The 12,653-nt window shown below is 33.6% G+C and overlaps 1 protein-coding gene across 4 annotated transcripts in view; it reads left to right on the top strand.

The window, feature by feature from the left end:
- The window catches only part of SLC44A1 (solute carrier family 44 member 1), a 195,384-nt gene that overhangs the window by 101,404 nt on the left and 81,327 nt on the right, over positions 1 to 12,653 (top strand). For all 4 annotated transcript variants that reach the window (XM_023202418.2, XM_023202410.3, XM_023202422.2 and 1 more), the window contains 2 exons: positions 3,791 to 3,884; positions 11,326 to 11,495. In XM_023202418.2, coding sequence (XP_023058186.1) covers positions 3,791 to 3,884; positions 11,326 to 11,495 — 264 coding nt within the window. The remainder of the gene's footprint in view (positions 1 to 3,790; positions 3,885 to 11,325; positions 11,496 to 12,653) is intronic.

Here is a 12,653-nt window from a genome sequence, read left to right as displayed (position 1 = left end):
GCATTCGAACATTGTATATAACATATAACACCAAAATATAAGAGATTAAAAACAGTTATTTCATTTTTTCTCCACTCAGGATACCTGTTTTATTCAACAGAAGGCTTTTGGATGACATCTATGTACCAGGAAATATAGGTTCCAAACATTTCAAAGGCATAAGGTTTGAGTTCTCAAAGAGTTTGCATTGTAAAAATAGAGATGATATACAAACAAAAAGTTACAAAAGAATATGCCCTGTTTTATCACAGAGCTAAGCAGTAAATAGCTTTGTTGGGTGGGTCAGAGAAGGCTTAACAGAAGAGATGAAGTTTGAGTAGTGTGTAGAAATGCTGCTCAGACGTTAACACTCCAGTGCTAGCTGGGAAAGGACAGCGCAAGCAGAGGGAGTGGTGTGTGTGAAAACCTGGAAGCTTGTTAAACAGCAAGCATTGATTGTATGTAGTTTATTATGCTGAGATGAGTCTGAAGTTTTAGGTAGAGACGTGCTTTAGGAGGACCTTGAATCCAGGATATTTGGACTTCATCCTGAGGATGGGGGTGTGATATGACTAATCTGTTCTGTACAAAGATCATTCTGATGGTTATATGCAGAATGGAGATGAGAAACACTTTACAGTATTTTAACTGACACAGTAGGAGATCATGAAGGTCTGAGATAACATAGGAAGGTCTAATGCTCAGGATGTGGTATCTCTTGAATGGTATAGGAAAACAGTAGATAAAAAAGATGTCAATAACTTGTATGTTTCACGGATGGTGGAACCATTAACCAGGACAGAAAATATAAAGTCAGAAGGTACATGGTGGAACTAATTTTTCTCCAAAGATGTTTTTTTTGAGGTGTCTGTAGAATGTATGTTTTTTGGCCCAGGAGTTTATTGAATACTTATCCAATTATGAGTATTAGGAATGGCACAAAGGAAGCATGGCAGCTTAGGGGCAAAGAATTCCACTTCTAAATTTGCCAGTGATTGCATTGAAGGCCTTGGAAGTATTACTTTTTTTTCATCTGTAATATTTGGAGTGTGGTGATGGAAACGTACCTCTTAGGGGAGTTGATATAACTGATATTGAGCTAAAGAATAATAAATTCAGACTAAATAATTGACTATTATACAGCATTTGAAAAAATTATAGTAGTTAAACATTCTGGGGGCCATAGTAACCATTTGCCATGATAAATGTTTATACACTAAAGTTAGGTTCCTAAGATTACTCATTTTGATAGTCTTTGAATAACATCGGCTGAGTTGCATGGATTGCCTCTGGTGTGCTTTTGTTCTTAGTTTTCTAAGCTTTTGTTCAAAACAAAAACTAAGCTTTTGTTCTTAGTTTTCTACTTTTCATTACTCATGTATAATTTTTACCTGCTTTTGCATTAGAAGGAAAACTTTGTCCTACTGGTTAAATCCAAACTTCTTGTGCTAAGTATTTTTTATACGTTCACTGTTAAAAAAAAAAAAAAAAAAACTACCTTCAGAATGTTCACTGAAAATGCTTAGCTAATGAACATGAAAAGAAAAACAGTTGTAAAATGTTTGCCATTACTGAATTGTTTTAGTGTTCTTCATTGAGGCTTCTCTGTTCATCAACCCTTTGAGCAGGAAGCAGTATAAGGTTTCTTATGATTATTACTACTAACACATTGTAAAGATCTTTTTCCTTTAATCTATTTAGTACAGGATCTATTTAGTATTGGCCTGTGTCCCAGAATACCATCAGAGATAAGGCTATTATCCTTTCATTGAGTATTATCCTGGGAAAATATTTATAAAATTGAACTCCATTGCACCTGCTGACCTCCTTTTTTAAATGAAGAAAGGGTGGGGATAGAGATTATGCTAACTGAATTCAGATGAAGCAGTGTATTTGGCAGCACTGACAAAAAGTGCTTTAGTTAGGGCCTTTTATTTTGTGCAAATCGATTCCATCTTGGACTCTGAAAGAAATAAGTTGACAATTCAGATCAGGAAGTTGATGATCACATCAGGTGCTCCACACTTATTGGCACAGTTGCTGTTTTTCGTAAGAAATTCTATACTAGGACTCCTAGCTATTTCTGGATTAATCTAAAATGTTTCCTTGCCATTGTTATGTTTTCTGCAAAATTGCTATAAATGTAATCTAGTGGCATTACGTTCAAGTGTGAAAGACAATGCTCTTAGAAGAGTTAAATATTTAATATTCATGCTTAGCTTTTTAAAAAAATAGATCATTAAAATGCAAAAGAGTAGTCAAGCACAATTTTTAAAACTTAGTTTCTTATTGAGCCTACTTTAAGCTTAAAAAGCTTGAAGAACAGTGCCATGTAACTCATAATTATCGCTTTAAAAATATTTTGCATTGTCAGATTACTCAGATTATCTTTATATAAAATATATGCTACATGCACTCATTTCAGTATGCTATTAAGGCTCACATCTTTAATCACTTGGGTTTTTTGCTGGTTTGGGGCATCATTGCTAAATTAAATGTTGGTTTGTGCCTTTCTAAAAATTATTTTGATTGATAGGACAAGATATAAATGAAATAAATTTGTTCCCAATTTTGTTGTCCCATTAAATCAAGCTATATTCTTTTTTCTATATTCCCTTCCAGTTCCTTCTCCTATGCTCACATGCCTTTTCCATAATTAACTCAGTGTTGCAGTCTGCTGTTCACATTATATTTTAAGCTTTTTCCATGGTGGTATAATATAAAAGTTCAGTATCATCATAGTACAGATGCAAAGCTATTCTGTTTATTTAATAATAAAGTATTTGACCAAATTAGTAATGTGGTGGGAACAGCAGTTAATAAAATATAAACAGTTTATGTGATGAAATGCAGCAAAATTAGAACTGGAGCCTGGGTCTCCTCACTTAACAATATATTATACAATGAACCTTCCAGTATTCTAGTTGCTGTATTTTAAAATTAACAGATCAGGAAAATAAGACTTCTATTGGATTTAGTGGACTTTATCCATCTCAATTTTCTATACTAAGGAAATTAATGTGTATACCAGCTTTATAGAGTTAATAGTAAATTATATAATACATTAATGTATTATGTAAATTTTACATTGTATACATGTTACGTATGTTCGATATGTTTTGGCCATATAATCAGAAAAATTAATGTTTTTTTGCATAACCAATCTACAGTTGAATTTAAGCTGTCTTAAACGCTGAAAACTAGGAATCACTTTCATCAGTTTATCAGTTTTATCAATTTGTTCAGTTTATTTACAGTTTTTAAGTGAAGTAATGTATTATCCAAATTTACATGAGTTAAATGCAGTAATTGTAAACATTTAGTAATGGAAGGCATAGGAAAAACAGGCATAATATGTAATTGAGCACAGGCTTTGTGGTCAAGAGATGTGGTGTTTAATCCCAGCTCTACTCCTACTAGCTCTATGTTCTTAGGCAAGTTATTTACTTTATCTCTTAGCCTCTATTTCCTTCTCTCTAAAGTAGGCTTAATAATACCTGCCTTATAGAGTTATAGTAAATTGTATAATACATAAATGTCATCTTGCAGAGAACCTGACACTCAATAAAGGTAGTTCTAGTACTTATTTTTACCTTTAATATTAATTAAAATTTGTACATGAATTACATTAATAGTAATTTTAGAGAAGAATCAATTTTAAATGGTTGAGGACTTATACATCAAATCAGATTTCTATGAATTCTATAATGTTTGGAAAGTTGCATATGTTGAATGATACAAAATTAAAATGGATAGTGAGAGAATTTTTTCTGAGTCTTCTGCCAGCTAACATATAATTTTCTTTGAACAGGTTCAGCACTGTGTAGCTACAACCTAAAGCCTTCTGAATACACTACATCTTCAAAATCTTCTGTTCTCTGCCCCAAACTACCAGTTCCAGCGAGGTAAATTTTATTGCAAAGTTGTTAACTTGTGACTGTTGTTTTTGTAGGTAAATTTTAAACAATATATGTTATTCTGAGAAAATAGTCATTTGATACCTGTTGGCCAGGTCCAATACTTTTATAACAAAAATTTTAAAGTAGGAATAGAAATGACATTATATATTTAATATTTAAAAACAACACATAGGCAGCCAACTTTTCTTGTTCTGAGATATTTTAAATTTATTTTAGGGGCTTGCTTTTTTTGTTTTTATTTTCATGCCATAATTTTTAAGTGCACAAAACCACTGAATTGCTGTAAAATCTGCAACAGACTTAGAAACCAACTCTCACAATCTCCAAAGAGTTTTTTAAATTGATCCTAGTAATATTTACTGGGATTGTTGTAAATTTACTTTGTGAATTTAGAAAGTATGCCAGCGATTATTCCCCATAGTTTCTTTCAGGTTATATTTTTTAGGTAACATTCTCTGTATTAGGTTGTTTCCTATATCTTATCCAAGGTCTTATTCAACAAACATTTATTATTAAGTACCTACTGTGCATAATGAATACAAAGATGAAACAAGAAATGTTCTTTGGAAGGATCTCAAAGTAGTTACAAGTAAAGCAATGTTTAAAATTATAAATAGATTTTTTGAAAGGAAATGCATTATCAAGCATTGTAAAATATATGCTCAGAATTAGGTATATGTATATGTATATGTGTGTATGTATAGTTTTGTATATACATTTGTGCACACACACACACCCCCACACACTTTGGAATGTTGGTCAAATCACAGTCTTAGTGTATATTGCCAACTGTGTGTAACATGAGTCAACTTCTCCAGGAAAATGTACTTGAGGCCACTTTAATTGCATCTCAATATATTATAGGAAGCTGTTGTATAAAAAATTTTGACACTCATGTCTACTTTCTTTTGGATTACTTATGGGTGTAACTTGGGTTTTATTAACTTGAATTTGAAATTTTCTGTTGAAAGTAAAAAAAAGATGTATCAGTTAAAAATATTTTCAGCTCATTAATCTTGTCAAGCTGCTGTTGAAAATCAAAATTTAAAGCCTGTAGACATAAAACTAAAGGGACTATTTTAAAAGATAGTAAGAGAGACCTACAAATTATGGCCTTAAACCAACAGCTACGGAGATTACATTCATATAAGTTGAGAATATTAGGGAAGCTGTGGCAGTAAAGAAAAGAAGATCCTTTGAATAGTCTTAGGAGAAAATTTATCCATATAAAAATGAGAAAAGCTCTATACCCTTATCTATCCAACTGGTAAAGTCTGTTTTAAATATATACTTTGAATATAGAATCATGCTTTCAAGATTAAAACATATTATGACAGGATAGCCAGAAAGCCTGGTTGTGAGAGAGAAGTCTCTGCTCCTGTGTAATGGGGGCAGGATGTCAGGTGGGGGCAGCCCAGCTCATCCTGCACATCCTTCCCTGCCTCTGACCTCTGATGCCACTTTGTCGAGGACTGCCTGTTCCTGGTTATCTTGGTTTTTGCAGTTTTTGGTACACACATGCATCTCACGATGTCCTAGGGGTATTCACTGGAAGACAAAGAATAGTATTAGGGGAGAAGATTTTAGAGATGGACAGAAATGGCTTCTAACAAGGTCATCATCTAATATCTCACTAATCTAAAATGCAGTGCTGAACCTATACCATCTGAAAACGGACTGCATGCTGTGTTTAAAAATCCTTATGTTTTACTTATTTTAGTACATCACAGTCTAAGTATGTTATCACTTTTGTCTGAACCAAGCCAGCTGGAAAGTAAAAGAGAAGAACATTTGATAGAAAGAAGGCAAATCTTGTAAATACCAGAGCTATATAGCATTAGGTAAACAAACTGAAAGGATCTGAGAATAAGAATAAATTTGTTTTAATAAAAAGACTTGGGGCATCACCCCGTTCCACACATCATTGTATTAGATACCAAGTCTCCAAAGGTGAGTAAGACCTAGTCTCTGTCCTTAAACTCATAGTCTAGTAGGGACTATGTTTTTGGTGACTTTTTTTAATGGCAAAAGACCAGCACCAGGCAAAACTATGAGGCAGGCAAGTACCCCTCAGCATCCTTCACATCTCTTTTGGTGTCCTTCTAGGAACATCCTACTGGGACAGAAGGACATGAACTTTGAGATAAGTCTGGGGTGAATTCCATATAATTACTTTCTATTTGTCACCTCTTGCAAGCCTCTTAACCTCTCTGTAAACCAAGTTTCTTCATGAGTGAAATGGGAATAGTCATACTCCCCTCAAGGAATTGTAAGAGTTAAACAAGATAATACGCATTAAACATCTATTACTGTGCTTGGCACTTGACTTAGGAGGTATTTCTTTAAACTTCTAGAACCTCTTCCTTTGGCCCATCTTTCTTGGGTATCCAGGGGCCTTCTACAGCTAAAAGCAGCACCTGTTTTAGAGAAAAGCAATTGTAAACTAATTTTCAATGAAGCATTAGTGACACATAATAACCAGATGATTACCATTCCTAAAAGCTTTTGAATTTTAAAAACAAATGCCTAGAAAGAGTTGTATTTTATCCAAATTCATAATTCTCTATTGGTGAAATGCCAACCACGGTGGCAGTATGGGGAATAGCTAGCCAGTATGCTTACAGTGCTTTTAGAAATAGCCGGAGAAAACAGCAATTGTAGAAACAGATTACATAAATTCAGTTTACGCATCATGTATTTGGGCACCTCTGCATGACAGAAAGTTTACTAGGTGCTGGGGAATTAATGATACAATAATGTATAGATGACAGATTAATAGCCAAAGGCCAGATGCAGTGGTTTATGCCTGTAATCCCAGCACTTTGGGAGGCCGAGGCAGGTGGATTCCTCAAGGTCAGGAGTTCAAGACCTGCCTGGCCAACATGGCGGAACCCCGTCTCTACCAAAAACACAAAAATTAGCTGGGCATGGTGGTGCATGCCTGTAATCCCAGCTACTCAGAAGGCTGAAACATGAGAATCGCTTGAACCTGGGAGGTGGAATTGTAGTGAGGCAAGATTGTGCCATTGCACTCCAGCCTGGGCAACAGAGCAAGACCCTGTCTCAAAAAAAAAAAAAAAAAAAAAACAGAAAAAAGAAGAAAGAAATTAATAGCCAAGAAAAAAATGTTATCTGTTCATATTTTTCAATGGAGGATTCAAGGATAAATTAACATTTACAAATCATCTACTACTTGCCAGCTATCCCACAGTGTCTCTCATATATATTATCTCATTTAACCTTCACAAAACCCTGTCAAGATATTGCCCCCAATTTGTAGATGAGGAAAAAGAAGATGAGAGAGGTTATCTAAAGCCATACAACTAATTGTTGCAAATTGGAATTTGAATCTAGGATGTTGTAGTCTATACTACAGTGAGTGTTCAACAACAACAAAGAGTATAGGAGTGAAAGAAGGCCGGGCACAGTGGCTCATGCCTGTAATCCCAACACTTTGGGAGACCAAAGTGGGAGGATCACTTGAGCTTGGAAGTTCAAAACCAGCCTGAGCAACATAGCAAGACCCTCTCTCTCTACAAAACATACATGCATGCATACATACATACAAACATACATACATAAACAAATAATAAAAATGTTTTTAAAAGGGTGAAAGAAGAGAAAAAAGAAACACCACTCCATATTTAGACTCATATTTCCTGCCTTTAGTGTACTGTAGAGATATTGCCAGAATACTTTATTGTTATACTTACTTAAATAAAACTTTTGCTGAAATCATGTGTAATTGTTTCTTTATAACCTGAGGTTCTAAAGTAATTATATGAGATGCAGACCCCTGCCTTCTCGTGAAGACAAATGGACAAGTGTTATTAGGCACTGTTAGTCATCATACTTTAGGGAGCTTATTAACGGTGATGATCTGAACTGAAAGGGAAATGGACAGTATGTTTGCCAAGGTAAGATATAATTTTCATATGAGGGACTAATGTAAAAACTTTTAAAAGACTCATAAGTTCATTTTGTTCTTGACTGCTTCAGCAAGTGAAACGGCATCACTTCCTAATGTGACTACATTGACTTACTAAAGATTCAATATTTGGTGGGCTTTGGAATGTAGAAAAACTTACTGTATATAGAATACTTTAGGCTTGTCCTTTTAATTAAGAAGCACAAAATGTGTCATTTACGTAAGATACTAAAGTAGAAATGATCTCATAATACTAGCTCCTCAGAAGTATTATTTTCTGAGTGGTATATGAAATCGGTGTATTCAACTCCACCTAAATTCATTAAATCACATGGGATTTCAATGCTAAAATATAAAACAAACCATTTCAATGACACAATTGTTACTTATTTTTTTAAAATAAGAAAACAATTCAAGTATCAAAACTCTGTGACCGGCAGAGTTGTTTTTGTTTGGGGAAAAGTTGAGAAAAAGAATGACAAGTAAGGAAATCTAGTTTGTTTAGATTTCAAACAAGGGAATCTAGTGCTTTTTACTTTAAAGCTAAGTATTTCATCTTATTTTTGAATAATGTCCCTATATATTATTTCTTCTTATGTTTGTCTTCTATTTTTGTTTTTCATTACCACTAGGAACAGATTTTGACTATCAGCTAGACAATGTAGTTACTCAGCATGTGCTAATTTTATACCTTTAAATTTAGAGCATCAGGTTGTTTTATTTTATTTTATTTTATTTTATTTTATTTTATTTATTTATTTTTAACTGACATCGACTGAATTTTGGTGTAAAGGACTGCTGTTATTTTACTCCAGTTCTTTGAAGGATACTTATAAAAGTACTCTTTCCAGTTGGCCAACTGTTAATAAACAGTGTGTAAAAATGTTTGAAAGGGTAAGTTCAGAGCAGATATTACCCAGCATTTCCTCCTAAATAAAAATGAAGGATTTTCATTTTGAAAGTTATAGTCATTCTCTTTTAAAATCATCTGTTCTCATCCTAAATTTGAAAACAACAACAACAACAACAACACTGAACATATTGGGCATCCTGTTCCTATATAATTTTGTGTCATCGATTTATGGGTGCCCTCTTGGATGATGATGATGATCTGAAGAGACTTGCAGAGTACTTACTCCTACTCTTTCAGCTAACCAATGGAGAAAGTAAGAGAGAGAGATGGAGTTACAGGCAGGGTGCAAGATTAGAAGAATTGGGGTTTTTATAGTTACCTGGCAGGAAAAAGAAAACAGGAAAGCAGGGCTGAGAAAAATAGTGGGTACTGAAAACAAGAAAAAGACATCAGTATCCTTAAGTGAATATATTTTATGTTCAAGGTTAGAGGCAAGTGAATTAAATAGACACTAAATCACAGATGATGGGGTAATAAATAAAGAGGATGGAGTTATAGATAATCATGAAACAGAGAGGATTTTAGTTTTGAAGGATAGACAACCAGGCTTTAGTTTAAAAATATGGTTAGAAGAGTCCTTAGGCAGAGACACTAACTTGCAGAGATAGCATCTAGACAACATCAGAAAAGAAGTTTCATCATGCAAAGTTGTCAAAGATTTCTGTCACAAATCAGCTTCTATTGACTTAGAAATTTGCAGTTAATCCTTTTTGAGTCTCATAATATTTTTAACTAAATCTACTTCACTTAAAGGTATTCTATAATATCTTTTTGCATCATTTGTGAAGCACTTTTTGGTTAAAAAAACAATGACTTGAATACCTATAATTCAAGCATTTCTTAGAATGCTCTGGCTTCCTGTGCTTTCTGATACAATATCAAACCTTTGGCATTAGCTTTCACTAATACCATTTTGGAGGTTTACACAAATACACAGGGATGCAAGAGGCAATTTTTAAAAACAAATATCCATGTCATATTGTTATGTCATCATTTTTGGATATATTTACTAAAGCAAGACTAAGGCAAAGCTAGATCTTTAAAATTATATTATTTTAATGTTCCACCAAATATGACAGCATGGAAGATGTCACTTATTCTTACCACCAATGGTGCTCATTTACTAACATTTAAAGGAAACTGACACATAGTGTGCTTATATTCTTACTGGAAAAGAAACATTGTTTTTCAAGGAAGGAAACAAGGATAGTGTTTTGCTTCAGGTCATATGAAGTTGCTTTGCTGAGATTAGAAACCTTGTAGTGCCCAACCATGTAATTTTATCCACTCATTGGACCAAAATACAGTGCCAACCAAGAATGAGAACACATTTGTATCATTCCAGTCAAAAACGTAGTTGTAGCTGTAACTTAAAGTTCTATGAACATATTTTCATGGATACCATTTTTTAAAAAGTTACAAGAACAATTCTGGAAATGTGGGATTCATGTTAGCGATGGCTAAATTTTAACATAAGGCAGGTATAAGTGTGTATGTATGCATGGACATACATATGGCTGTCTTAGAATTCGAGTAAATCACAACCGAAGGCATATTCATAGTTCTGTGTTTAAAATCTCTCATTGATTAGTGTATAGTATCCTCTCAGAAGTTGAGGATAGTGTATACTATCCTCTCAGAAGTAGAACCATGTTGTAACAAACCAGATTAATGTCACAGTTTACACATAGCTGTAGTCTTTCACAAGTAAAAGCTTCAGTCCATATAAGCCTAATATAAATGACTAAGTAATTGGTTATTTTACGTCTTTTTAGACACAGATAACCTTAGATTAATAGTGACTGATGAAAAGAAAATAGCCCAGAATTATGTGATCCTAACAAGTCCACTATGTCTCACTTTTTAATTATTTTCTGTTCTCATGATTATGTGTAATCTTTTATGCAGAGATATCACATTAGATATACTTTTTCCCCTTCTATTATTACATTATAAGCATTTCCATATATTACTACTCATGGTTACTGTTTTAAATAGCTGACTATTATGCTGTTTGTTGATGTCTCAGGATGACTTTGTTTATATGAGAGGTATTAAGCTTATGCTGTAAACACCTATATTAATCTGAGATTTTGTATGCTGTTTTGTTAGAGGAAACATTCTATTAATGGTGGCACATTTCAAGTAAAAGCATGTGCTTTTTATTTTCAAATCGCTTATGGCAAAAATTCATTTTCAGTTCAATAAAGTATGTGTTTGTAAGCTTTGTCATCTGCCCCTTGACTGGTAGATGTGCAGGCTAAGGAGTTTTAAGTGTTTGGTTTTGCTTTTGGTAGTTCTGTGTGTGTATGTGTGTGTGTGCGTTTCTTTTCAGAAGGGGAGGGTAATGTCTTCTGTTGGAACATGCACTCCACCCTCTTTGATAAGGCTTGTGGTGAGATTTGCATCACTACCCATGACAGTCATCCTCATAGCATTAAGCACACGGCTCTTAGCTCCCATAATGATGCGTGGAGGGTGGAGTGTATTGCAGCCATATTCACCTTTCATTTGTGTGTTTGATGTGGCATTTATATTAAGTAGGAGTAATTTTTTTTCTGATTTTTTTTTTCTTGTGTCACCAGTGCACCTATTCCATTCTTCCATCGCTGTGCTCCTGTGAACATTTCCTGCTATGCCAAGTTTGCAGAGGCCCTGATCACCTTTGTCAGTGACAATAGTGTCTTACACAGGCTGATTAGTGGAGTAATGACCAGCAAAGAAATTATATTGGGACTTTGCTTGTTATCACTAGGTAATTGTTTTTCTCATTATTAGCTATTGCATAGTATTGCAGTAGAAGACTGTTTTGTCTTTTAGCCAAAATATGAATACAACTGGGGATACTTGTAAAATGTTTAACTTCCCATAGCCAAAATCATTGTTTCAGATTATATATAGTTAAGAATATGTACATATAAGTATGTATATATATCTGAAACTCATTCCCTTCTTTTTTTCTTTCATTGGAGAAAACTAGTGTTTTCCCAAACATTGGTTACTTAGTCCACAGCTACTTTAATATGATAGCAGAAGCCTTCTTTTAATGAATCAACAACCCTCTGTTTTTAGTTATGATTCCTAAAAGGTATATTTACTTATACAGGAGGCGACATATTCTCTTATATATTCCCATCTAAGAATATAGATTTCTGATAGATTAATTTTGAAGTATGTAATTTCCTTTTCATTGCTGCAGTGCATAGTATCGATGTATTGCTGGAAAAATTAGGAAATCTCCACCTATTAGCCACTGAGTTTTCTAGTCCATAGATAATAAATCAAATAAAAATTTTATTTTCAAGATTAAAACTCCCTGTATTATTCTAGAACTATATGTACCTTATCAGAATGTATAGGCCTTCTTAGTTGGGAGAAGTAAACTATGGTAGGAACCAACAGCTATTTCATTATATAAGTAAACTTAGTATTTATGCCTATTAACAGTTATAGCCATTGAGAAGATACAAGCTGTATTTCCGTCTTTCCTGTCATTAGAGAGTATTTTCTTTTTGCTTAGGTAGTACTTGACTCAATTGAAATAATGCTGTCCATATGAAAATCTATTTCTGTGATATTTGAAAGGCTCCCATCTGTTTTTGGTTCCTGTACATTTATTGCAAAAGTGAGTACCTTAATAATGTTACCTAGACACGAATCCCAACCATTTATTTGGCTTTGCAAGTGGCCCAAAGAAACTTGACTCTTAGTCTAGCTTTATATCAAAATTATTTGGTTTTTGAAATAGTTGAATACTTTAACCACAAAACTAGAAATCCAATTAAAAATAGTGCCAATAATGTTAAGCCATCAGAATTCTATTTTTTATTAGAATGATTCTCTTTTGAGGCTTAAGTTTATAATATAAACTTAAAAAATCTTTGTTCATTTTTTGTGGAATGGGCCTTTAGAT

The sequence above is a fragment of the Piliocolobus tephrosceles genome, chromosome 14, assembly GCF_002776525.5.
Source record: "Piliocolobus tephrosceles isolate RC106 chromosome 14, ASM277652v3, whole genome shotgun sequence".
Classification (NCBI taxonomy): domain Eukaryota; kingdom Metazoa; phylum Chordata; class Mammalia; order Primates; family Cercopithecidae; genus Piliocolobus; species Piliocolobus tephrosceles.
This window is presented reverse-complemented; position numbering and strand designations above follow the sequence as displayed.